Genomic DNA, 23389 nt, shown 5'->3' with positions numbered 1-23389 from the left:
GGCCTAGCTGAGTCACACAAGCAGGACTGGTGGCAGGACCTGATATGACCTCAGAATGATGCATGATAAAACCAGGGCGAGTCTCACCTGCACCTAGGTTCATAATCCGAGAAATGGTACACCTGAGAAGGGGATGCCGCCACACATGCGCCAACAGTTCCCCCATTCCTGTTACAACAGGCTTCATTTTACATAGCAAGGGCTGGCCATACATGGTGCAATATTACAGCCCGACAAAAGCACAAGCCTAAGCAACTTAGAGAAAAACATGGAGCGTTGCTGACAATCAGATTTGGGTATCTCTGGGGGCAGGTCTTTAGGCTGCAATACATTATTACCCTGTGAGCAACATGGTAAAAACAGTATTAAAAAAGTGAAACCTGACCACTTTAACGGATCAAAGACTAACAAACCTGCAGCTTTCACCAGAATCCAATGAGAATCCATTTCCCACTTACAGAGTTTCTCCCGGATTCTATAACCCTCCCAGAAAATGTGATTCACCCAACACTCCGACCTCCTCACTTTCACACGACATGCCCTGATGTACTCCAGGCTTCTAAATACTTGGGATGGGCATCCTGATCTAAAATGGATTAAGAAGCGTGTACTCCTGTCTAAACTGATGTATACTTTGCACTTGTCTGGTGCGTCTGAATTAAATGACTATAGCAGAGGTCCATGTTTTGTGTATTAATGCTTTACTGTATTGCATTTACCCATTGTTCAATGTCTGATAATATCTACAACATTATCCTAAAATAGATATTTACAGATGTCATTATCAGAATCCAGTTTTATATTTCATTGCTGTATGTCAGTAACGTTTATTATGAAAAATGCTTCATTAAAACAAGTTTAAAACTATTTTTTTGGGGGGAGGGTTGGAAATTGAGCATGATGGATATGAGGTGTTATCTGTAGTGTGTCAGGGCTGTGGAGACAGTAAACCAAACCACCAACTCCTCAATTTCCCCGACTCTCCAGCACTGCCTCACTACTAAGCGTGTACATAAAGTGCAGCACAGATTCATCTCAGCTAAAAGCCAAGATCCTTAGATCAGGAAGAGGACATTTCACAACTTTCCCAAATTCTTATGAAAAGATTAACAACACATCCTGCATTGAGCCCAATTTATTATATATTTTTAGGAGTTGGTCCATTCTATACCGACTCCACCAAAATGGACGCCGACTCCACAGCCCTTTAAAAGTGCAATAGCTTCTTTCCCTCTACCCACGGAGATGGCTCTGACTGCCAAACATAGTTGAGGGTGGAGAATTATGGGGTCAGAGGACTCGAGACAGTGACATTTCATGTGTACGGTCAGCTTAAGTTTACCTTAAAAAGGTCATCTGACTGATCTTCACTATCACTTGAAATTATAATCTAGGTGTCAATTCTGCCTGCACCGAATACAGATTTTAGGTCAACCCACATAGCTCCTAGTGATCTTTCAAACTTTTTATTTTATTTTATTATGCAGTAGTATACTTCTGAGAATATCAGAAAGGTCAGGAAACATAAGATGGCACTAAAACAGCATGTCACGCAATACAAAGAACACAAGACAGCAGTTTTTTTTTTACATTTTTATTATTTGGGGGAGATGGCGGCTGGAAACAAAAAGACAAAACCCCTGTAAAAGAAAAAAAAGATAGCATTTAGAGCAACAAATACATTTCTATGTGGCGGTGCATGAGAAATATCACATTACCACCACCTTGTGGTAAAGTGGTGCTCTGAGCAGAGAGTCAGTCATTACTAAAGGAAATTCATAGAGCAGAATGCAACAAAATACTGATTAGCAGCAGTGGGATATAGATGGTTGGCATAGCCCATTGTAACGCACCTGCAGAGACAAGCAGATTTTTTTTTCCATATAACACGAAAAGCCCAACCACAGAAAATGCAAAGTCTCCCATGTTACAATGTAATACATAAAACCTCATCTGTGCTGTCAGACATACTCTAGGGTAACACAAAAAAAGATAAGACACACGCATGCAGAAGACGACAGGAGAAGGAATGTGCAACCAAAAAGGGTGGGATGAGGGGGATGTACAAGCACAGAAAGACAGGGCACTTGTCCGCATGTGCATAGAGGAGATGTGAGAGAATGTGGTGTGTGCAGAGGCATGGGGATACCAGATGTAAGGTGGGTGAGTGATGTGTCAGAGAGGGTGGGAGAGCGCAAGGGGAAAAAAAGGGAGAAAAAAAAACACAGGTTAAAACCATGCTGGAGAGGGAAATCCGTTCCAAGTATGAGGAAGCAGTGTTTATATCATGCGGACAGATCCAGCCATAGAGCACAAGAGCAGTAGGAATACATGATGCAGAGCTGGGAAGTACAGACCACCTCCACTCACTTAGTAAGGAGTAGTAGACGACAAGCACTGTTCAGTGCAATAAAAAAGTGAGGAAATGAGAAATGTAGGGATACCAACCTTATTCTAGGGCCTTTACAATGGCGTCACAAGCCTCTAGGTTAACCTGTGCCTCTGCCTTTGCTACTTCATCTCCGGCACTCTGCAGCTCTGCCAGGGCCTTCTCAAGGTTGGACTTTGCAGTCTATTAAGAAGCAGATATAAGGAAAGCCATTGTTATAGCCCTGCGATGCAGTGTACAGCTGGCCAAAGATGGGTCAAGATGTGATAGTTAAAAGAATATGAAGCTTAACATGTTAGAAGATTATCACATTGCGTTCACCACTTTGGTAAACTTGGTGTCATTTTTTTGTCTAATTTTCCGCTGTTCCAATTTGGGACTGCAATAATAATTCTGCTTTCATTGTGTTTTTTTGTTGTAATTTGCTTAAAAGGTGTTTTACAGATTTAACTTCTATTTATATAAAAAAAAATATATTCTATTTATATATTCTGTCAAAAACCAGAAAGTCAGCCCTACTTACCCCCTGCTCTCCAATGATGACTTCACTGCTGCCCTGCTTTTTGGGGACACAGCTGCAGTTACGTTACAACTGCAGCATGTGCAGTCTACCTCTGGATGACCGCTGAGTCCAGTGATTAGCAGCAGCATTCACATGCTGCAGTAACGACCTCACCGCTGCTGCCATGTTTCTATGTGGAGATATACAACTGCAGTTCTTGGTGCAGTTTTTTTCTCCAAAGCCAGAAGTGGATTTACGAGGAATGGTAAAATTGCAGAGGAACAAAAAACAAGAGCTTCTCATTGGAAAAGTTCATACCTTAGCATACCCTGTCGCACTGGTACATCAGTCAGAGTGCCCGTGTATGGTGTGGGCTCAGGCACAAAAGGGTTTACACAGCTAACATCTGTCTGTACAGCAGCAACCTAAGCCAGCTCTGATCACTGCAGTTTAACCAATTACATGCCACTGTCAATCTCAAACAGTAACATTTAAAGCACCACTCCAGCTTTTGCAAGTAATCTCAAGTCCCCCGCACTTTGTATCATACTTACCAGCTGCTGTATTCCTTTATCGGCGGCGCTCCGGCTGTCTTCTGCAAGTTGTGACCTGCCGGATCGCTCCAGTGTTTTTCAGTGCGGGGTGATCTAAAAGTCACTACTCAGTATAAGTCTATGAGAACAAGAACGAGACTCTTAGACTTAGGCCACAGCCCCACTATCAGTATTTGGCTGTGTGCCCACGATGCGTTTTTTAAGCGTTTCCGCAGCAGCAAAAAAGCTGCAGAAATGCTTAAACGCTTGGTAGAAGGCCTGCCATGTTCCCCAATGATAATCCGCATGTGCTGTGCAAATTTCCGCTGCGGATTATCACTGCGGAAAAAAAACACAGCAATAGCAATTATTTTGCAGAAGTGCTGCGTTTTCGCCGCCATTGACTTGCATTGGAACGCATGGATTACGCATCACTGCATCTGTACATGCGCATTCCACGTGTTCCAATGTGCGGATGGTACCCGGGTGTGAAGGACAGGAGACTCTCTTCCGGACCCGGGTACCATAGAACCTGTGAAAAAAAAAAAAAAAAAAAGAATAAAATAAAAAATAAATGTTATACTTGCCTTCTGACGGCCCCCGATGCGCTTGTCCTCCCTTGCAAGCAAATCGCGATGGACTGAAGGACCTGCGCTGACGTCAGTCATGTGACGGGTCATGCGACACGGACGTCGGCAGGTCCTTTAGTGTAGTGTACCGCAATGTGCCGGCAGTCAGCACCGAACGAAGCAAGACTGCGGGGGCAATCGGATGGTAAGTATAGATCTATTTTTTATTTTTTGACATTCTCTCGGGTCACACTATATAAATCCATGCCGTTTGCATGGATTTATATAGTGTGACCAAGTTGTCAAGCACTTTCCAAGTGATGCTAAAATCGCTTGGAAAGCGCTTGTCAACCCGCATGCGGAAATGTCAGTGAAGAACGCTTCACATCCGCTTGTCCCTGGCAGGAATCCGCATGTACAATCCGCATGTACAATCCGCATGCGTTTTTTCTGCCAGGGAGATGCAGAAACGCTCAGGAAAAATCCGGAGCATTTCTGCATCGTGGGCACACAGCCTTTGTAAGTATTTGGTCAGTATTTGGGAGCCAAAACCAGGAGTGGGTGATAAATGCAGGATTGGTGACTTGTTTCTATTATACCTTTTCTCTGATTGTTCCTCACCTAGTTTTGGCTGCCACTCCTGAGAAAAAATACTGACCGAATACTGACCAAATACTGATAGTGGAGCCGTGGCCTTACACTGAGAATTTGTGACTATTCCCTCTGACTCCTGGTCAGTCAGAAGCTGAGGTCCCAAGATGGCAGAGTGCGACCCAAGCAGCACAGGGAAGATCTGGTAAGTAGAATGCTAGGTTCAGGAAACTTACATCAGTGTCACACCAAAAAAAAACAAAACACTGGAGTGGTACTTTACAGGGAACTGGTCACCTCCAAAAACACCATTTAACTGGAGATTTTGTGGTAATCTGTAGGTAAATGGCATTTAAATTATGTCTGGCAGCCTTACAGGAGCAGAGAGTTACAGGGAGAAAAATAAGTTTTATTCTCCCTGCAGCCACCCACTTATAACCATTGAAATGGTGCAGGGGGCTGACATCGATTGGCAGGTAGCACCCAGAACGAATGAATAACAGCCTTCAGTCTCTTTCAAATGTCGGTTTTTTTGTGTACATGTTTTCTATCACTGTTTTCATGGATAAAATATGTTCATTATAGTTTATGGACGATTTCATACGTATCTTTTATGTGGACTGTGCCAGTGAAAAGAGTCACTGAGACACGTCCAATTTTGATCAGAATCCCGAATCAAAATCACCTGTACAAGTCTATGGATCTGTGAAAATCAGACACAGACGCTCTTAGATTGCAACACTGTCATGGGTAGAAGCTTTGCAAGTAATATTTCTTCAATATAAGAAAAACACTGATTCAACAATAATGGTAAAAACTGGATCCAAAACACTGAACTGATACACTGGAATGTCTTTTTGAAAGAAAAAAAAAATAAATAAAAATCAATGATTTCTCAATGGGCACTTAAACTGATGGGAGTAGAGCTCTGCCAAATATGAAAGCAGTCACCATCTCCAATTGTATGTTTCAAAGACTGACCAGCACCTTCTAACAGAATGAAGCTGTGAACATGTGCAAGCTGCTGTGACGGTATAATATACAAATCAAGTAATGGTACGCCTTGCAGTGGCTGGTGGGCTCAAAAGATTTGGCCAATTTGTGAGCCAACATCCTCAATTTTATAAGTATAGTTTATTTACCATTTAAAATTCATATATTCAGTGTTTGCATATATCTTAAATTAAATCACACAGTGTGCTGTAGCATTCTTCTGTTTGTATATAACAGTCTGAGCAACAACGTCCATAAAATTCTATTACGAAAATATAAATATTAACCAAAAGAGGCCAACTGTGTAAAGAGAAAAAAAAAAAAAAATAACACGAAATGTCAGAATTCACCAAGCAACAAACCATTTTTTTAAACAAAGTTCTGATTTTATAAGCAGTAAAATGATTCTTTAGTTTAAAAAAAAAAAAAAAAAAATTATGTTACCAGGTCATTTTTACCACACAATGAACCCAGAAAAAAGGAAACCCAAAAGATAATGGTTGAATTGTGTTATTTTCTCCCCATCATTACACCCCACTAGATTGGGGGTCACTCAAAACTATAATTCGTTCTGCAAAAAACAAGCCCTCAACGGTGATGCAGATGGAAAGCTAAAAGCTAAAGGGAACCTGTCACCTTGGAAACAATTTTTCCTACAGATATAGGGGTTAATCTGCAGGTAAATCCTGTTACTATGCTGACCGCTGTCTTAATGAAAGTGCAGCTAGCAGGAGAAAATGAACTTATATCCTCCCAGGAGCCACCAGCTTTCAGTCATGGGTGTGTGCAAAGAGCAGCTAAAGTCGCCACTCACTAAACAGAGTGGCGGCTGTAAATACACCCCGGCGCTTAGATTGACAGTAGGCTCTGCTGCATATGCCAGCCAGGGTGTGCTTATAACTTCCCTGGTGGCGTAAAGCAATGGAGGTGTGAATATCACCAATTTTAATGCACTCTGGTAGAATACAGAGGTAAGCTCTGCAGCATGTGAATTATACACATAGATTTACAGCACACACATTATGTACACTTTCTGGGATGAAGAGGCCATACATACCAGAATTGGGATGAGGGGTGCCATGTATACCAGGATGAGGGATGGTGTGCCATGCATACCAGAATAGGAATGCGGGGTACCATGCATACCAGGATGAGGGATGGGGTGCCATGCATACCAGGATTGGGTGATGAGGAGGCCCACGTATACCAGGATGAGGGGGCCATGCATACCAGGATTGGGGGTGAGGGGTGCCATGCATACCAGGATTGGGGGTGAGGGGTGCCATGCATACCAGGATTGGGGGTGAGGGGTGCCATGCATACCAGGATTGGGGGTGAGGGGTGCCATGCATACCAGGATAGGATGTTGAGGACAGGATGGGGGCAGCACATACCAGCATGAGAGACCATATACCAATAAAAATGCTCGCCACCCGGGAGTAGAAAGGGTTCAATAGCTAGTTTTTAATAACCAGCAAAGGCTAGGCAGACCGTTGCAGGCTAATATTAATAGCCTAGGAAGGGGCCATGGATATTAGCCCCCTCCTAGACAAAAGAACATCAGCCCTCAACCACTACCAGAAATGGCGCATCCATCAGATGCGCCAATTCTGGAGCTTAGCCTCGCTTGCTTTTCCCACTTGCCCTGGTGCGGTGGCAAGTGGGGTAATAGTTGTGGGGTTGATGTCAGCTGTTTTATGGGGAGCGTTTATTTCAAATAAAGGGACTTTACTGCGTCTGTGTCTTTATTACATTTGACTATAGGGTTAGTAATGGAGGTGTCTTATAGACGCCTCTCCATTACTAACCCCAGGGCTTCATGTCAGCTGCCATAAAACCAGGGCTGTGGAGTCGGTAAGCCAAACCTCCGACTCCTCAATTTCCCTGACACGGTCTCCAACTCAACAACTTTGACTCCCTCAGACATGGCTCATGTTTAAGTGATAAATTTACTGTAGCACAGATTAATCTCAGCTAAAAGTCTAGACCCTTAGATCAGGAATAGGACAGACATTTATAGGACATTTCATAACTTTCCCAAATTCTTATGAAAAATATTCCCCACAAACTGTAATGAACTACTGTACCCAATTTATTATATATTTTAGGAGTTGGTCCATTTTATACCAACTCCACCAAAATTAACACAGACTCCGACTCCACAGGCCTGCATAAAACAGATGACATCAACCCCACTTGCCACCGCACCAGGGCAAGTGGGAAGAGCGGAGACTAGGCGACAGAATTGGCACACCTTATGGATATGCCATTTCTTGGGTAGATGAGGATTAATGTTCTTACTCTCGGAGGGGGCCAATATCCATGGCCTCTTCCTAGGTTATTAATATCAGCCTGAATCTGTCTGACTAGCCTTTGCCATTTTTTCTGGGGGGGGGGGGGGTGTCACCCCTTGTTAATAACCAGTAAAGGCCAATCAGATAGCTATGAGCTGATATTAATAGCCTGGGAAGCTCCATGTTTATTACTCCCTTCCCAGACTATAATCATCAGTCCCCAGTTGTCAGCTTTCCCTCAGCTGGTTAAGATAATTACTGGGGACCCCATGCCATTTTTTTCTTTTAATTCTTGAATTATTAACTAAAGACAGACAGTTAGCAACACACATATACACACACACACTGCAATGATAATATCTCTCACTGACATTTCCATCATCTATCTATATAAACTAGCTTTAAATGACCTAGAGAACTATTGTATGTAAAAGCGAAGGTTAAACTCATTGCATACGCATGTCATTCAGATGCTAGGCGAGAAAAATCGCATTGTACACACATGACACTTGTCAGACTTTTCAGGAACAACATTGGACCAATATTATAAATGCAGATGAGTGTGAGCCCTTATAGTCCAAGAATTTTTGGTATAAGAAATTACTCAAAGACAGCAAAATTAGATACCTGGGTTATTTTTCAAATTAATTGTCTTAGGAGACAATCACACTAACTAGTGAACACTCCCCTCATCCTTCACCCAAAGGTTTGATATTACACGTAATGATCACAGTATAGACATATTTTTATATGAACAAGAACTGTTGTGTCAGGTGAATGCTTTCCATCTCCTAAAGAATTTCAGTTTTCTTATTTTATGCCAAGTTTGCATAGAAACAAATCAACATAAGTACAAATAATGTAATAGGATCTACAATCAGCTCATAACTTCACAATCATTTGGAACTTCATATGCAGAGCAATCTTGAAACAAAAGAAACCAAACACGTGAGTGGCACATACTGCGGCCTTTTTTTTGCCAAACACTGCCAAAATGAGAACAAAGAATCTTAAAGCACCAATCCAGCGGGGTTTTTTTCAGTGCTGGAGTGGTGCTTTAAATGTAGGTCCCCTGCCCCCGGTCATATACTCATCCATCCAGTGTCTTCACCAATTTTCGGCACCGCTCTGGTCTCCCCCCATGCCATCTTGTGAGCGCAGCTTCTGACTGGCTAGAAGTCAGAAGTTGTGTCAGCTATTTAAAAAGCTCTCAATGCAAGTCTATGAGAGCCAGAACAAGGTGCAATTAAAAAAAAAACCATGCTGGAGTGGTGCTGTAAAGGAATATCCTGCTCAGGTCACTTCTGCAGGTGGTGAGTGGGACCTTTGAGATTACAACTACAGATAGCTGTAGGGACGTGTACGCAATCAGCAGGTATCGTGCACCTTTATTTTCCTTTTGATAGAAGAATGTTCTTTTGAAATTACCTTTTTTGATACAAAACCGTAGCAACAGTAACTGTCACATGATGTTTAAAGAAGATATCCACTACCCTAACTGATTTCATTTTTTATTCATTAATCTTGCTATTATGTAGCAGTAAATGCATCCATACTCTTATTATAGTAATATATCATGCAGATAGCATCACTTGGTGTCTGCCAGCTGCAGCTCTGATGCTTACATCCATCACTTCCTGTCCCCAGGCTTAGTGTGTTCTAATACTACAAGTTCCATCATGCATTGCAGTGGCCTATGAGCCATCACTGATCACGGCCTCTCCATTCTCCACCCAGACTCCTCCCTCCTCACCCTTCAGGACCCATGCTCAGGCAAGCTGTCATTCAATCCAAAGCATCTACACCCACCACCTGGAGCACAGTGACAGCTTCCTTTCATTTTGTATAATACCTGTGCCTGGAGACCGGACTCATCAGACAAAACCGAGGAGGAAGAAGAATCTCCATAACAATCCAGGACCATGTGATCCCTGCCGAGATGCGCTCATAGAAGCTATACATCTAATACAAGTGTATTACAAAAGCTATTGTTTTGAAGAGCTATGGTGTATAATGGGGGGTGAAAGTAGTGGAAAACCCCCTTTAATGAATCGGCTATTACAAGTTTAAGGAGGGCTTGGATGCCTTTCTTGAATAATCTAATCTTGAAGGTTATGAGTATTCGCTTCTGTGATGGGGCATTGTTCCAGGGAACTAGTCTGACTGCTGGATGTGGAGTCAGAAGGAATTTTCCCCTACTATGGAGCAATTAGCATCAGCCTCATGGGTTCTTTGCCTTCTTCTGGATCAATACCTGGTTAGGTGAAAGGTTGAACTTTGGATTTGTATCTTCTTTCAATCTTAAAAACTATGTGCACAGGTGTTGAAGTAAGGCAGAATATAAAGCATAACTTTTTTTTTTCTCTCTATGGTGTACAAAATTATATATAACAAATACTGGCCTCTAACTTATGTAAAAAGGTTGAAACTGAAGTATTTATTAGTGTCACTTGAGTATAAACTTACACTTGGATCCAGCATGTCCAAAGTCACCGCTTCTTCAGCCAACAGCTGCACAGAGGAATCTGCATTCACAGTCACTGAACCGCTACTCACTAGACAATGACAGTATTTAAAAGGAATTCTTCATTAATAAATGTCTGTAGCAGTGAAAAAATGGCATAGTTTATTGAGATCATAAGAGTTTCTTAACAAAAATCATTTGTAAACAAATCTATTCCAAAAGCTCAAGTCATTGATTAATACTTTTCCCCTATTAAGAATTATTAAAAGGGAGTCTGTCACACCCAAAATGCACTGAAAACTAACTATATCGCGCATTAGGGGACTAAGCCCCTAAAAATTCACACTAGCACTGTATCTGTTACTTTGGACAGTGCTTGAGAAAAAGGGAATTAGAGCTACCGGTAATTCGATTTCCATGTAGTTTCTCAGGACACCAGACTAGGAGGTAGTCCTTCCTTGACCTATGATGGGACAGGATCACAGAGATTTAAAGACCTCTCCCACCGCCACCCTCCAGTGTTTCTTAAAATTACTACCGAAGAAAGGATGGAAGTGGTCTATATGAGCCACTAGAACTCATATGCAAGATAAACACTTTAATGGCCTTCAGATCAATCTCGAGCCATGGAGGCCGGATGAATGATCTGCAGGAAGATCGATCTTGCGCAAGCCTAAAAATATACGTAAGGGAAGGGAAATACGGGTGCTGTCTTCAGGGACTACCTGGAAATCTAATTACCAGTAGGTCTAATTCCCCTTTTCCAGTAAGTCCCCCCCTGAACAGCATACCAGGAGTAGTGCCAGCGAAATAACACAAGGGTGGGTACAGAAGCCATAAAGGAATAAAGTCCTGGGCAAGAACTAAGCTAGATATAGTAACTGATCTGCAAGATCAGAAGAAAATATAGACAATCATAGTAATCTGCAAAGATAAATCACTGTAGTGAGTGAATGCCTGAAATATGTCAATAAGCCAAATATTCAGGATAAGTGTGGTATAAAAATTATGCAGCAGAAACGGAGAGAGACACACTCTACGGTTGTACCTCAACACCAATAATGAACCGCAGTGATTGTTAGATTATACTTATACCACCGCAGCCATAGAATAGACCTTAAACACCCCTTATTGCACAGCCAAAACTATGGTGATAGCCTCTAACACAACCACCAATAACCGCACATGTGCTTAATGACACTAAACTGTTCCTTCACCGGTCCTCCTGGGCTCAGAATATACCTTGGTTACAGACCCGCTTACCATAGCACAGAGTCCTGCAGGACAGCGGCCCTGGATTGTTGAAAGCTCAAACCAATAACCTTTAGTATATGGATAAATGGGCAGAGCATTGGGATGTTTATACCTTACACACCCAGGAGCTCACGGACACCTATTCTGAATCCTTAAATCTCTAGGCCTCAAGTAAGGGGCTTTACCCTACTGAAACTAAGGAACTATGCAGTCTGGCAGGTAACATCCCCTGCCATTACCAACGCTGGGTTCATCATCAGACCACCTGATAGAGAAGCACAGATCATCACCCCTGTGGTAACTCCATGGAGACACTCCTGGGAAACACAAGAGATAGACTCCACTTGAATCTTCCTCTAGACAAGTCAATGCAGGTATAATATGTCAAATTATAATTTTTTTTGGGGGGGGGGGGTATCAAACTTGGGCTCACTCAGCCTGGAGAAAATAAAGGCCTAAAAGGCGATCCCACTACCATGTGCAAGTAAATGGGGGGAACAGCACAACAACTTTCCAATGCTATTTTTACACATGGACTGCAACGGTGACAGGGACCATGACCTATATCTAGAGGAAGGTTTTTTTTTCAATCACAGAGGGAGATTATCTACTGTGAGGGAAGTGAGACTAAGAATTCTTTACTGTAAGAGCCGTGAGATTGTGGGTTCTCCATGGTAAGAGTAGTGAGAGTATGAGACTGTCTCATGATACTGTACTGTCGATTCATTACAAGAGTACAAGGATGCCTGGATGCCTTCCTTGATAAATATATTACAGATTATGGTGCTAGAATCTGACAGGATGTTCATCAAGGGAACTAGTCAGCCATTTGTGGAATTGTGAGGAACTTTTCCCCCCAACCTGAGGAAATTAGCATGTACCTCATGGGAGTTTACTCCCAGATCAGTGGAATGCAGTGTTATCGGATGAACTCGATAGACATACAGTGAGTGGCATGTCAAAGTTTGGGCAGCCCTGGCCAAAATTACTGTTATTGTGAACAGAAAGCAAGTTGTATGAAATTAGCTCCAAAAGGCCTAAAGCTAAAGAGAACATATTACCTTTGTATTTTGGGGGGGGAATTATATACAGTATATTTTATGCCACCATTTTTCCCAAGACACTCATGCACAGGCGAAGGCGGCATGGACTCGGGTCGGAGAGAAGGTGAATCCCCCGACGGAGAGAGTTTATCTTCTCCCTTGGAAGAAGGACCCGGGCATGGGTCGTGTCGAACTGCATCCCTAGAACGGTTAAGCGCTGAGATGGGACCAGGGAGGATTTGTCTGTGTTGATCAACAAGCCTAACCGAGAAAGCGTGTTCAGGGTGATCTGGAGACAGTCCCTGAACGTGGGACCCTTGATCATTAGGTCGTCGAGGTAGGAGATAATTACAATCCCCCTGGCTCGTAGAATGGCCATTACCTTTGTGAAAACCCTCAGGGCGGAGGCAAGCCCGAAGGGGAGAGAAGTGAATTGGTAATGTGCGTTCTGGAAGGCAAATCGAAGGAACTTCTGATGTGGTGCGTAAATTGGAATATGAAGATACGCATCCTGAATATCCACTGAACATAGGTATTCCCCGGCCTCCATCGAGGCGATTACCAACCTGAGGAACTCCATTCTGAAGTGCCGTATGCGTACCTGTCGGTTTAGTTGTTTGAGGTCTAGGATCAGACGTAGTGAGCCGTCCTTTTTTGGAACGACGAAAAGATTTGAGTAGAAACCTGAACACCTTTCTTGAAGGGGGACTGGAACTATAACTCCTGAGTGCAGAAGGGAGGCAATGGCCTGAAGGAAACCAGGAAGTAGAGATGAATGCGGGTGGCGGGACCTGAGAAATCGTGTTCTTGGCATGGTGTTGAACTCGATCTTGCAGCCTGAGGTCACTATCTCCTTGACTCCTTGATCCTCTATTGCCGAAATCCCAGGTGGGAGTGACCCGTCATGCTGAGGAAAACCTGTTGGATCGAGATCGGGATCCAGAGGACTTGGAAGAGCGACCCTTTGCGCGCCAGCTGGGAGTGGGCTTAAAGGTAGGCTTACGTTTGTCTTGCTGTGCAGGGGTACGGTCCTGTTGAGAGGAGGATCCTGGCTGAGGGAACCGACGAAAGGACCGGAACTGAAGGTAACGTTTTCTAGGAAAAGGGCGATTAGGTCTCGGCTAAGGAAGGCAAGTGCTCTTGCCCCCAGTGGCATCAGAGATGATCTGGTCTAATTTAGACCCAAACAGTCTGGAGCCCTGAAAAGGGAGATTTTGTTAGTGATTTCTTGGAGGCCGGGTCGGCGTTCCAAGCCTTCAGCCAAAGAATCCTACGTATAGCGATGATATTGCTGGAGACGCGTGCTGAACAGGTAGCGGCGTCAAGGGATGCCCGTAAGGAGATATTTCCCTGCGTGGGCGATCTGATCCGCTAGGTCAGCCAGATCGTCTGGGGAAGCCCCGGAAAGGATGCCCTGCCTAAGCTGTTTGGCCCATGCGGAGACTGCCTTTGATATCCAAGTTGAGGCGAAGGGAGGACAAAAGGAGGTGCCAGCAGCCTTGAAGGCTGACTTAGCCAAGGCCTCAACCTGTCTATCTGTAGTGTCCTTGAGGGAAGAACCATCTGGGAGGTACAGTACCGTCTTAGCTGAAAGACGAGAGACAGGAGGATCCACAGAAGGGGACTCCGTCCATTTGCTGACGAGGTCGTGGTTAAATGGGTATAGCATGTCTAACTGCTTCTTTCCAGTGAAGCGCTTCTCTGGATGCTCCCATTGTTTTTGAAAGACACCATCAAATTCTGAATGGTTAGAAAAGGCGCGCGCCGGGCGCTTAATTCTCTTGAAGGAAACGGAGTAGTCCTGAGAAGGGCTCTCGTCCTCTTTAACATGCAGAGTGTGATTGACGGCCAATATAAGGCTGTCAACCATGTCCTGGACTTTAGAATATTGGTCCGTGTTGGATCCAGAGTCAGAATCTGATTCCGTGTCAGATCCCGGAGCGGCCTCTTGGGAAGAGGTGTGAGATGCAGGGAGCAATTTGGAGTCTGGAGAGCAGGAGGATGAGCTTGTGTGAGTCCGTTTCTGAGAACGTGCCCTCGGTCTGCCCTTAGAAGGAGGGGGCAGGGGTGCCTGCGAATCGTCCGTTGGAAAGTTCGGAGCACTGGTGGCCGTGGATAGCATGGGCAAACGTTCTAGGACCTGCACCAGAGATTGAGATACCTTGGTGAGGTCAGAAACAGACTGGGACATAGCAACAGCCCACTCCGGAGGAGGGGGAGTTACCTCGTCCTGGGCGGCAGGGGGATCTTGGGGTGCCAGCATGGTGGGAGGCTTGCAGGTCGAGCAGAAAGCAGTTGTCAGACCCGCGGGCCACTTAGTACTGCAAAGAGCACAGGCGTAATATGTGACTGTGTGAGTGGGACGGACAGAAAGCTCCCTGGGTTTGGGCATATGTGCCTGACCAGAAATACTGCAGAGGAGGGAGCCTGTGTGGTGCCAGAGTAGGTCCTACCCGGTCTGGAATGTGCACGGTCCCGTATCCCCCTTTGGAAAGTCCGGAGCCGCGGAGACAGGAGCAGGGCTGCAGTGAGGAGGCAGTCAGGCAGGATGCTGCTGCCGGAGCCAGAACGAGAGCAGCGTAGAGGGGCGGAGAGTGTTTCCCTGAGCGAGCTAGGGGAGCCAAAGCTCCGATAGGTAGAGGGGATGGGGGGCGGGCTTAAGAACTTGGCCGCTGATAGGCCCTCGGGATAAAAGTGGGCGTGACTGAAACGTCATAACGCTCCACAGTCCTGATTGGCCGTTTTCCGGCAGGGGCGTGTACCCACCCGAAAGAGAAACGCCCACCCGTACCCGCCCCCCCCGAGAGAAAGCGCGGGCAGAATTGCCGGGTAAAAAGGGTACAGAGAAACGGAGGGGGGGGGGGGGGGTGTTTGTTCTGTGGGGGACGCCATGTTGGGGAGCGCCATTGAGTATGAGGCCCTCGGTTCGTCTACCCGATGTCTGAGGAGAGGGGGCGTGGCCAAGCGCTGCAGTAGGTAAGCGTCGGCGGGGAAATGAGATGCTTCCCTTATTAACCCATGATTTGTGAGGCCCGTGCATAGCTGAGATGTGAGGGACCTGGGAGCAGGGAGGGATTGTACCTTTCCCTCTGAGGATGTACACAGGAGGCCCTCCGTGGATGTACACAGGAGGCCCTCCGTGGATAGGGGGATCCTGGCTTTTCCTCCTTCCCGCACTGACCGGTCCTGGACAGTGCAAAAGGCGGTGTCGACCCCAGAATCTGGGGGAAGGTCACCGTAGTGACCACCGTCTCCCTCCCAGGCCGCTCCGAGGAGGGGGCTGGGGTGGGGAATAGGCAAGGACTGGCCACCAAGAATCACCCTGAGACACCCTGAAGGTGGCAGGGGATAGGTCCTGCCCAGCGGGTCCGAGAGTGGGCGATGTGGGAAATGCCACACTGCTCTCTCGGTTGCTTGAGAATGGGTATAACAGGGGACACAGTGTTCCCTGTTAACCCTGAAGAGCTGTATCTGAAAAATAAAGAAGAAATGTTAATAAAACACAACAGGGTTGGATCTGTGAAGATCCAGGTCTACCTCCTACAGATACTAAGCTTAAACTGGTGAGCTTGGTGCCTGTAGGCGGGTGTATACTGCAGAGGAGGAGCTTTTTTCTTTTTTGCCTAGTGTTAGCCTCCTCGTGACAACAGCATACACCCCATGGTCCTGTGTCCCCCAATGAAGCGATAAAGAAATATTTTTTGCCTAAAATACAAAGGAAATGTGTTATATTTAACTCTAGGCCTTTTAGAGATCATTTCATCTTCAAACTTGCTTAACTGTTCACAAACTTTTACATGCCCCTGTACGTCTCCCTTCAACCAGGATTATGAAAAGTCCTGATTTTAGCAATTAAGGGCCAAGTCTGTATACTTCTGACTAAACAGAGTATGGACAGTAGCTGAATTGAGACTCCTATTCTGAACAGAGGAAATACTAAGCCAATCCGAGCATAACTGCTCCTTTGGCTAAGCCAAATTTCAAAGAATGAGGCAAAGGAAGCTGGACCTAGGTCCAGAGACATGAGGCCTCTAACTGGAGTCTATGCTAGAGACACAAGGTGTGAAATGCGAGGTAGTCAAGCACTACGAGGCCCCGAGGCAGGGGCCCAGAGTTCCTTCATACTAGACCCATCTGAAGGAGCCAATGAGACGCAGCTAAAGGGAAGTCTTCACAGAGATAATGTGCTGTATTAACACCATGTGCCCTCCCACAGATGGAGCAATTAGACTGATACCGGTCTGGCGATACAACAGGGGAAACATCGGAGTGTTATTCAACTACAAAATGAGGGCAAACATGAGTTCTTGGCATAAGTTAAACTCTGAAGCCCAATCATGAGACCCTATGCAGTCAAACCATGAAACAACCAAAGAGTAGAGGCCATGACATGAGGCAGCAAACGGAAGTCAAACCATGAGACACAGCCCAGACATGCAGCCTAACTTTAGCCCAGAGATCCAAGGACTAGCTGAAGCCAATTCCAGCACATGGGGCACGAGGCCCAGCTTCGGCATAAAGGCATGTAGCTAGTATCAGCTCAGAGGCCTAGCCCTTCAAGACTATTGTGCTGCCTCTCAATCATTCCATAGCTCTGGATGCCATTAGAAGAACAGGGGAAGCTGGTAATGCAGAGAGCCCATCATGGCAGGAAGTGGTGACCAGGAATACTGCATTAATGCAGAAGGATCACTGGCTGGCTGATGGCTCTCTACTGAGAGAGGTGTCAGCCCCGGATTGCTTGACAGGGAAGGGAAGACCGGGACCCTCTCCACAGGTTAAGATATCTTAACACTAGGAGCAACCTCTCATGACTATCCCCTGTAGGGACAGGAAAAACATTGGAGGCTGGAGGGGCCTTTTAACCTCTCTGTGATCATGTCTGTTCCATTACAGGTCAAGGGAAGACTACCTCCTGGCATGCTGTCCGGAGGGACGCACTGGAAAATAACTTAATTCCTATGCAAATGAGGCGGCTTCTGTGCACCCTTGATGTGGCCAAGAGCTCAGTGCACTGTTACACCTCCTCGTTTTGCATCTTGGGGACGTCTTGTACTGCTGGTGGACAGTGCTTGCTTCTTAGAGCGTATGCTACCCAGCATGTGTGCACTGACTCTGGCTGTGCCCGCTGAATACACGCATTGATCATTGCTGGTGTGCACACAGTAGCCGGGCACGTTCTCCTACCTGGGTCCTCTCGCTGCACTGATACACCTGGAAGTGTAGTGAGCAGCTTCAGAGAGAAGGAGAGGGCAGCGCATACAGCTCCTGACTTCACTGCATCACCCAATAGGTGATATAGATATATATCTTTCAGCCAGGATTAGATTTATGCTGTCCATGGATTGGGTAATGTGAATCAATGGATGGGTTCCCTTTAATTTTATCATCATGTACTGTTTGTGATTTTACTAAACTGTTTTTTTTTTTTTTTAGAACATCACTCATTCCCCATTTTTGATTATGGGATTTAAGTTTGAAGTAAGAGTGTTCTCTTATTTTCATGGTCGTTACTGGACAAATATTAGGTAAATTAATATGCATAGCTAGTTTTAGAAAGGGAAAAGTAAAATGGCGCCAGATAATGCATTCCTTTTCCCATTTTAGGCTGTAGGACTAAAGGAGTTATTAAGTTTTTATATTGATTGTCTATTCTAAAGGATACGTCATCAATATCTCAGATGGGTGGGGGCCAATACCCATCATCCCCTCAGAATGGCTGTTTGCATCTCCCGCTGTGGCCACATATAACTATTGTACAGCACAGCTCTGTACAATTCGTAGTGACTGTTCTCTGGTGCAACAGCTCAGGTCCCATACATCTCTATAGCAGCTGAGCTTCAGTACCAAGAACAGCCAATACACCATGCTGTTATGGCTCTGTACATAGTCTACATGCGGCCTAAGCAAGAGCTGCAAATACCGTATTTTTTGGATTATAAGATGCATCCCCCCCCCCACACCCCCTCCAAGTTTGGAATGAAAATAGGGGTGCGTCTTATAATCCGAATGTAACTTACTGGCTGCGGTGGAGCGGGGTCACAGTAGGCAGCGCAGCGTCGCTGCTGCAAGAGGCCGGCGATGGCTGCAGGAGTGGGGCGATGCTGCAGGCCCCAGGCTGGGAGGTTCAAAAAAAAATGTCGGCGGTGAGCAGAGTCCCTGCAGTGGGCTTCTAGAAAAGGGCCACTGGAGGTGGTGCATGCGCAGATTGGGATCTCTACTACTGAATTGTCTTTCTGCACATGTGCTGCCTCCAGCGGCCATTTTCCCAAAGCACACATCGCAGGGAGATCAATGGGAAGTGCGGGGCTCACCTCCGACATTTTCTGAAATGCTGGGACACCCCCTCCTCCGCAGCAATGCCCCACTTCTGCCGGCAACGGCTTCCTGCAGCAGTGACCCCTGCTTCCTGTGAACCGGCTCCACCACAGCCGCCCCCACTGGTAAGCTACCATAAAATCGGACTATAAGACGCATTACCATTTATTAATTAATTTTTTTTTACTATTTCCCTCCCCAAAATTTGGGGTGCGTCTTATATTCCTGCAAAATATAGTAGGTGATTGGTGGGGGTGCCAAGTGTCGGCCTCCCCACCGATCTGATGTTGATCTATACTAAATCTATGTCATCAATACACAAGTCCTGGACAACCCCTTTAGGCTAAGTTCCCACGATGAGCTTTTGGTGAGTATTTGATGTTGCAGTAAATTAGGTTACTTTTTTTTTTTTTTTTTATTGCATTTTTTAGTGCGTTTTTTTTCACGTGCGTTTTTAGCACTGTGGTTTTTGTCTCTGGCATGTCATGCTTTAAATAACGCCGCTTTGTTTTAGATACTTCCTGATATTTAGCTTTGACAAAGCTTTATTGATACTGTCATGTAGATCACATGCGTATTTAGTGCGCTTCCACTGCACAAGCGCAATGAAAATGCATGTGCGTTTTTTACCAGCGGATTTCCCACATCTAATGCAAGTCTATGGGAAAATGTACACATAAAACTCAGAGTAGCTGCAAGAGAAATTGACATGTGTTGGATTTGAAACACTCACCAGAGGTCAGTTTAGGCAGAGTTAGGCTATGTTTACACATCATGGCTTTTTCAGCGTTTTTTTATGCGTTTTTCTATGCAAATTTTTAGCTGCGTTTTGCAGTACCAGCAAAGTCTATGATATTCCAGAAATCTCATGCACACATCATGGGTTTTTTTTCGTTCAGGATTTTGTGCTTTGCATGTTTTTTTTGCAAAATCGAGCATGTCACTTCTTTCAGCATTTTTTCACCCATTGGTAGTAATGGGTGGTGAAAAAAACACACCAACAACGCAGGTGTCAAGTTTTCAGCGTTTTTTGTGTCTAAACCAGAATGAGTTTTGTTTTTTTGTCACTGAACTTTATGTACATGTATAACAGAGACAAAAGGACAATGAAAAAACGCAAAAAAAAAGCAAGAAAACAGCAACAAAAATCCTAAACAACCTCCTCGCAAGAGATCAGGTTTTGCCGAAGAAAAGTAACGCTGAAAAAACCCATGATGTGTGAACATAGCCTTAGAAAAAAAAAAGCACAGTGGGCATGAGATTTCTATAAATCCCACCTTGCTGGAGCTGTAGGACGCTGCGTTTTTGAAGCAGCGAAAGTATGCAGTGTCAAAAGCTCACCATGGGCAGACAGTCTCAAGCAGACTTTTCTTATAGATACTTTATAGTGAAGAATTCCTCAAACCGCTCTGATCCTACCCTGTTCTGTAATATTGAGCACACAAAGTTTACAAACCAAAGTATTTGGTAGTGGTCCCATCTTCACTCAACACTGTGACAAGGCCAGGCCTGAGAACCTGTAGCGTGGGGACATGATTCGCCAGGATGCCAAACATTCCTGTTGTTGTAGGGACATCTACTTGCTTCACATTAGCACCATTGTAAAAGACCTGCGGAGAAGACACTGGTCACAATGACAGCCACAGAAGTGACACCAATACATGCACAAACGTGAAGAATCGGGACACTTGTGTCTGTGCCACCTTGATTTTCACCTTGGGGAATGTGTAGAAGTCATGTATAACATATGTAGTATGTACACTTACACCAGGCAGTCTGAAACTGCCAAACTTATCACAGTGGCTGGATGAGAACTTTGGGGCATTTTTAGACACTAGTCTAACTTTCCATCACCTATTTGCTTAGTTGCAGTATTTGGTGCACATTCTAGTCTTTTAAGTCTAACATGTGCTGCAAGGCATATAAATCGGGTTTTTGCTGCAAATGGAGCCAGAATTTGGATGCATTTAGCTTAGTAAACTATTGAAATGTTAAGTATAGAAAAGTACTCCGTTCTTTATGGCTTATCCCAACCAATTGGCAAATGCCTATAATACAAGAAATCTGTCATAGGTCACGTGCACACATTCATTGTTTTTCCATATTTTACATCAGTATTTGTAAGCCAAAATCAGGAGTGGAACAATCAGAGGAAAAGTATAATAGAAACACGTCACCACTTCTGGATTTATCACCCACTCCTGGTTTTATCTTACACATACTGATGTAAAATACTGACCAAATACTGACCGTGTACAGGAGGTACCATGTAGGGAACCCATAATGTGGAAATGTGCGTGATCCTGAATTATAGTGCCCATATACATCATATAAAAGTCAGGCAAAATGGGCGATTTCAGCCATAATGGGAGGTCATTAACTACTTTGGATGAGATCTATTTGTTACAGCTGATGACCGTTTGTTAAGGCGCAGTCAGGTGGCCATATACTGTAAATTGGACAGAGATCGGAACAATGCAGGTCCCGGACTGGCCAGCGGGTCTCCCGACCTGAGTGTGACAGTTGCATAGAAATAGATGGAGCTGTAACGCTCGGGTGAGCCGTCGACCAGTCCGTGACCTGCATTGTTCTGAACTCGGTCCGATTTATATGGTTGTCTCACTACACCCTTATTGTTACAAACATTGGTCGGCACAAATCGATAAATGTTGGATTTTTTAAGCTGATAAGCCATTTCTTAAACTGTTCATATTCTAAGAGAGGCAGTGGATAGAACGCGCGTAGTGCTAGTGCCCTGTCCTGGCAGAGTTTTCCGGTTTACTCAATAGGTTAGTATAACCTGGGAAAATGTGCCAGGCCACTTCATACGCACAGATTTCCATTAGCCACATTGCATGCCAGAATGAAGGCTGTGACCTTGAGAAGCCCATTTGTACAGAGCTCTATAGAGGACCAGAGGGCAGAGCTGACGGGTCCAGGCCCCCCATGGATGTCTGAGGAGTGTATTCCTAGATGGCTACAGAGCCATGACCATTACAACCAGAGACGTCTACTACAAGGAGTGCGGTGCCATGGAGGCTGCCCACCACACTCGCTGCCATGTATGTGCTGCCTATAGAGGACAGAGCATTAGTAGTGACCTCACCTGTCAGCCATAGGCCACCTGACCCTATGGGACTACAGGGGAAGGTCACTTATTATACACTCAGGCCTTCGTGCCAGTAGTGCCCTCCCATGTACCCGCGGCTGTGTGCCCTCCTTATACAATGACATGTCCCAGCACTGCAGGCAGCATAAGAACACAGGAAACAGCATACAACCTGGCTGGGGGAGGCGAAGGTGAAGCTCATCGCTGGGGAGCCAGCCGGTGCAGCCTCGGCATAGCATCTTACGTGACCCAGTACTGCCCGGCGAAGACCCAATAAACCGCGGGCAGAAAGCATGGTGAAGCCGGGCAAAGTGTGACCGAAGGCAAGGACACCGGATAAGGAGCAAGGCCGGCGCGCAAGGAGTGACGGGACTTGTAGTGTGACCCCGTCAGTGACGCACCGCCCACAACCTTCTAGGAACTACATGTTCCGGCGTGTGCTGCGCGTTAGGCCGGTGACGGAGAGGGCTGTCCCGCTCACTATATATCACTGCTGCACTGCTACCTCACAGCTCGGCATGCCGTACCGGGGGGCTAGAGATGTATTACCCCTAGCCAGATAGCTGTCCATGCAGGATACAGTATGTTCCCGTGGAGTTTCTTTTGTGTGGCTTTTGGAGCGGATCTACTTTAGAATCCACGTAAAAAAACATGATTATACCCTAATATATAATATCATTAATGCTTTAAGGAGGTTTAGGGGTTGTTCAATACTCAATCTTTCATAAATAATGTAGTCCCCCACCTACAATGAAAAAGAAAACCAATCCTTAGGTCAGGTGTGTACACATTGAGTATTTGGTCAGTATTTTACCTCAGCAGTGAAGGGGTAAAGTTTCTCCTTGTGGAGAGTGACATGCCAGGTCTGGTATGCCTGTATGGGGAGACTTAAACGCCATTCAATGCTCCCCTGGGAAGAGGACTAGAACTCTAGCGCCACCTACAGGAAGCAGCAATCCTACAAGTCATTATCGACCACTTGCCACATGACTTGGGATAAAAGCCAAACCAGAATCTCAATTTGCTGACACGTTGTTTCAGAGGGATTGCCCCTCATCAGTGCAAAGTATGAGATCTGATTTGGCTGGGTGAGGGGTGTCTGACTGGGACCCAAGGGGTAAAGTTTCTCCTTGTGGAGAGTGACATGGAAGCCAAAACCAGGAGTGGGTGATAAATGCAGACGTGGTGACTTGTTTCTATTATACTTTTCCTCTGACTGTTCCGCTCTTAGGGCTGTTTTCACATTGCTTTCAGTACACGCTCGGTGGCCCTCCAGTAGGCGTACACGCCTGAATATGATGCACGGCATAGCGCACGTTCACCCACCATT

At 45.3% G+C, this 23389-nt stretch overlaps 1 protein-coding gene across 1 annotated transcript; it reads right to left on the bottom strand.

The window, feature by feature from the left end:
• Window positions 1-1496: 1496 nt before the first annotated feature.
• On the bottom strand, window positions 1497-22461 carry ATP5F1D (ATP synthase F1 subunit delta). The gene is made up of 5 exons (XM_073655145.1): window positions 22232-22461; window positions 20407-20560; window positions 10338-10426; window positions 2449-2572; window positions 1497-1640 (listed from the first exon to the last, which is right to left on the bottom strand). The coding sequence occupies exons 1-4, from the start codon at window positions 22352-22354 to the stop codon at window positions 2450-2452; spliced, it is 489 nt and encodes a 162-aa protein (XP_073511246.1). The 5' UTR covers window positions 22355-22461; the 3' UTR covers window positions 1497-1640; window position 2449.
• Between the last annotated feature and the right edge of the window lie 928 nt (window positions 22462-23389).

This window comes from Phyllobates terribilis, unplaced genomic scaffold, assembly GCF_046119375.1.
Source record: "Phyllobates terribilis strain yellow unplaced genomic scaffold, ASM4611937v1 Scaffold_1__5_contigs__length_1240528914, whole genome shotgun sequence".
Lineage (NCBI taxonomy): Eukaryota > Metazoa > Chordata > Amphibia > Anura > Dendrobatidae > Phyllobates > Phyllobates terribilis.
Note: the sequence above shows the minus strand (reverse complement) of the source record. Positions and strands in the feature narration are given on the sequence as shown.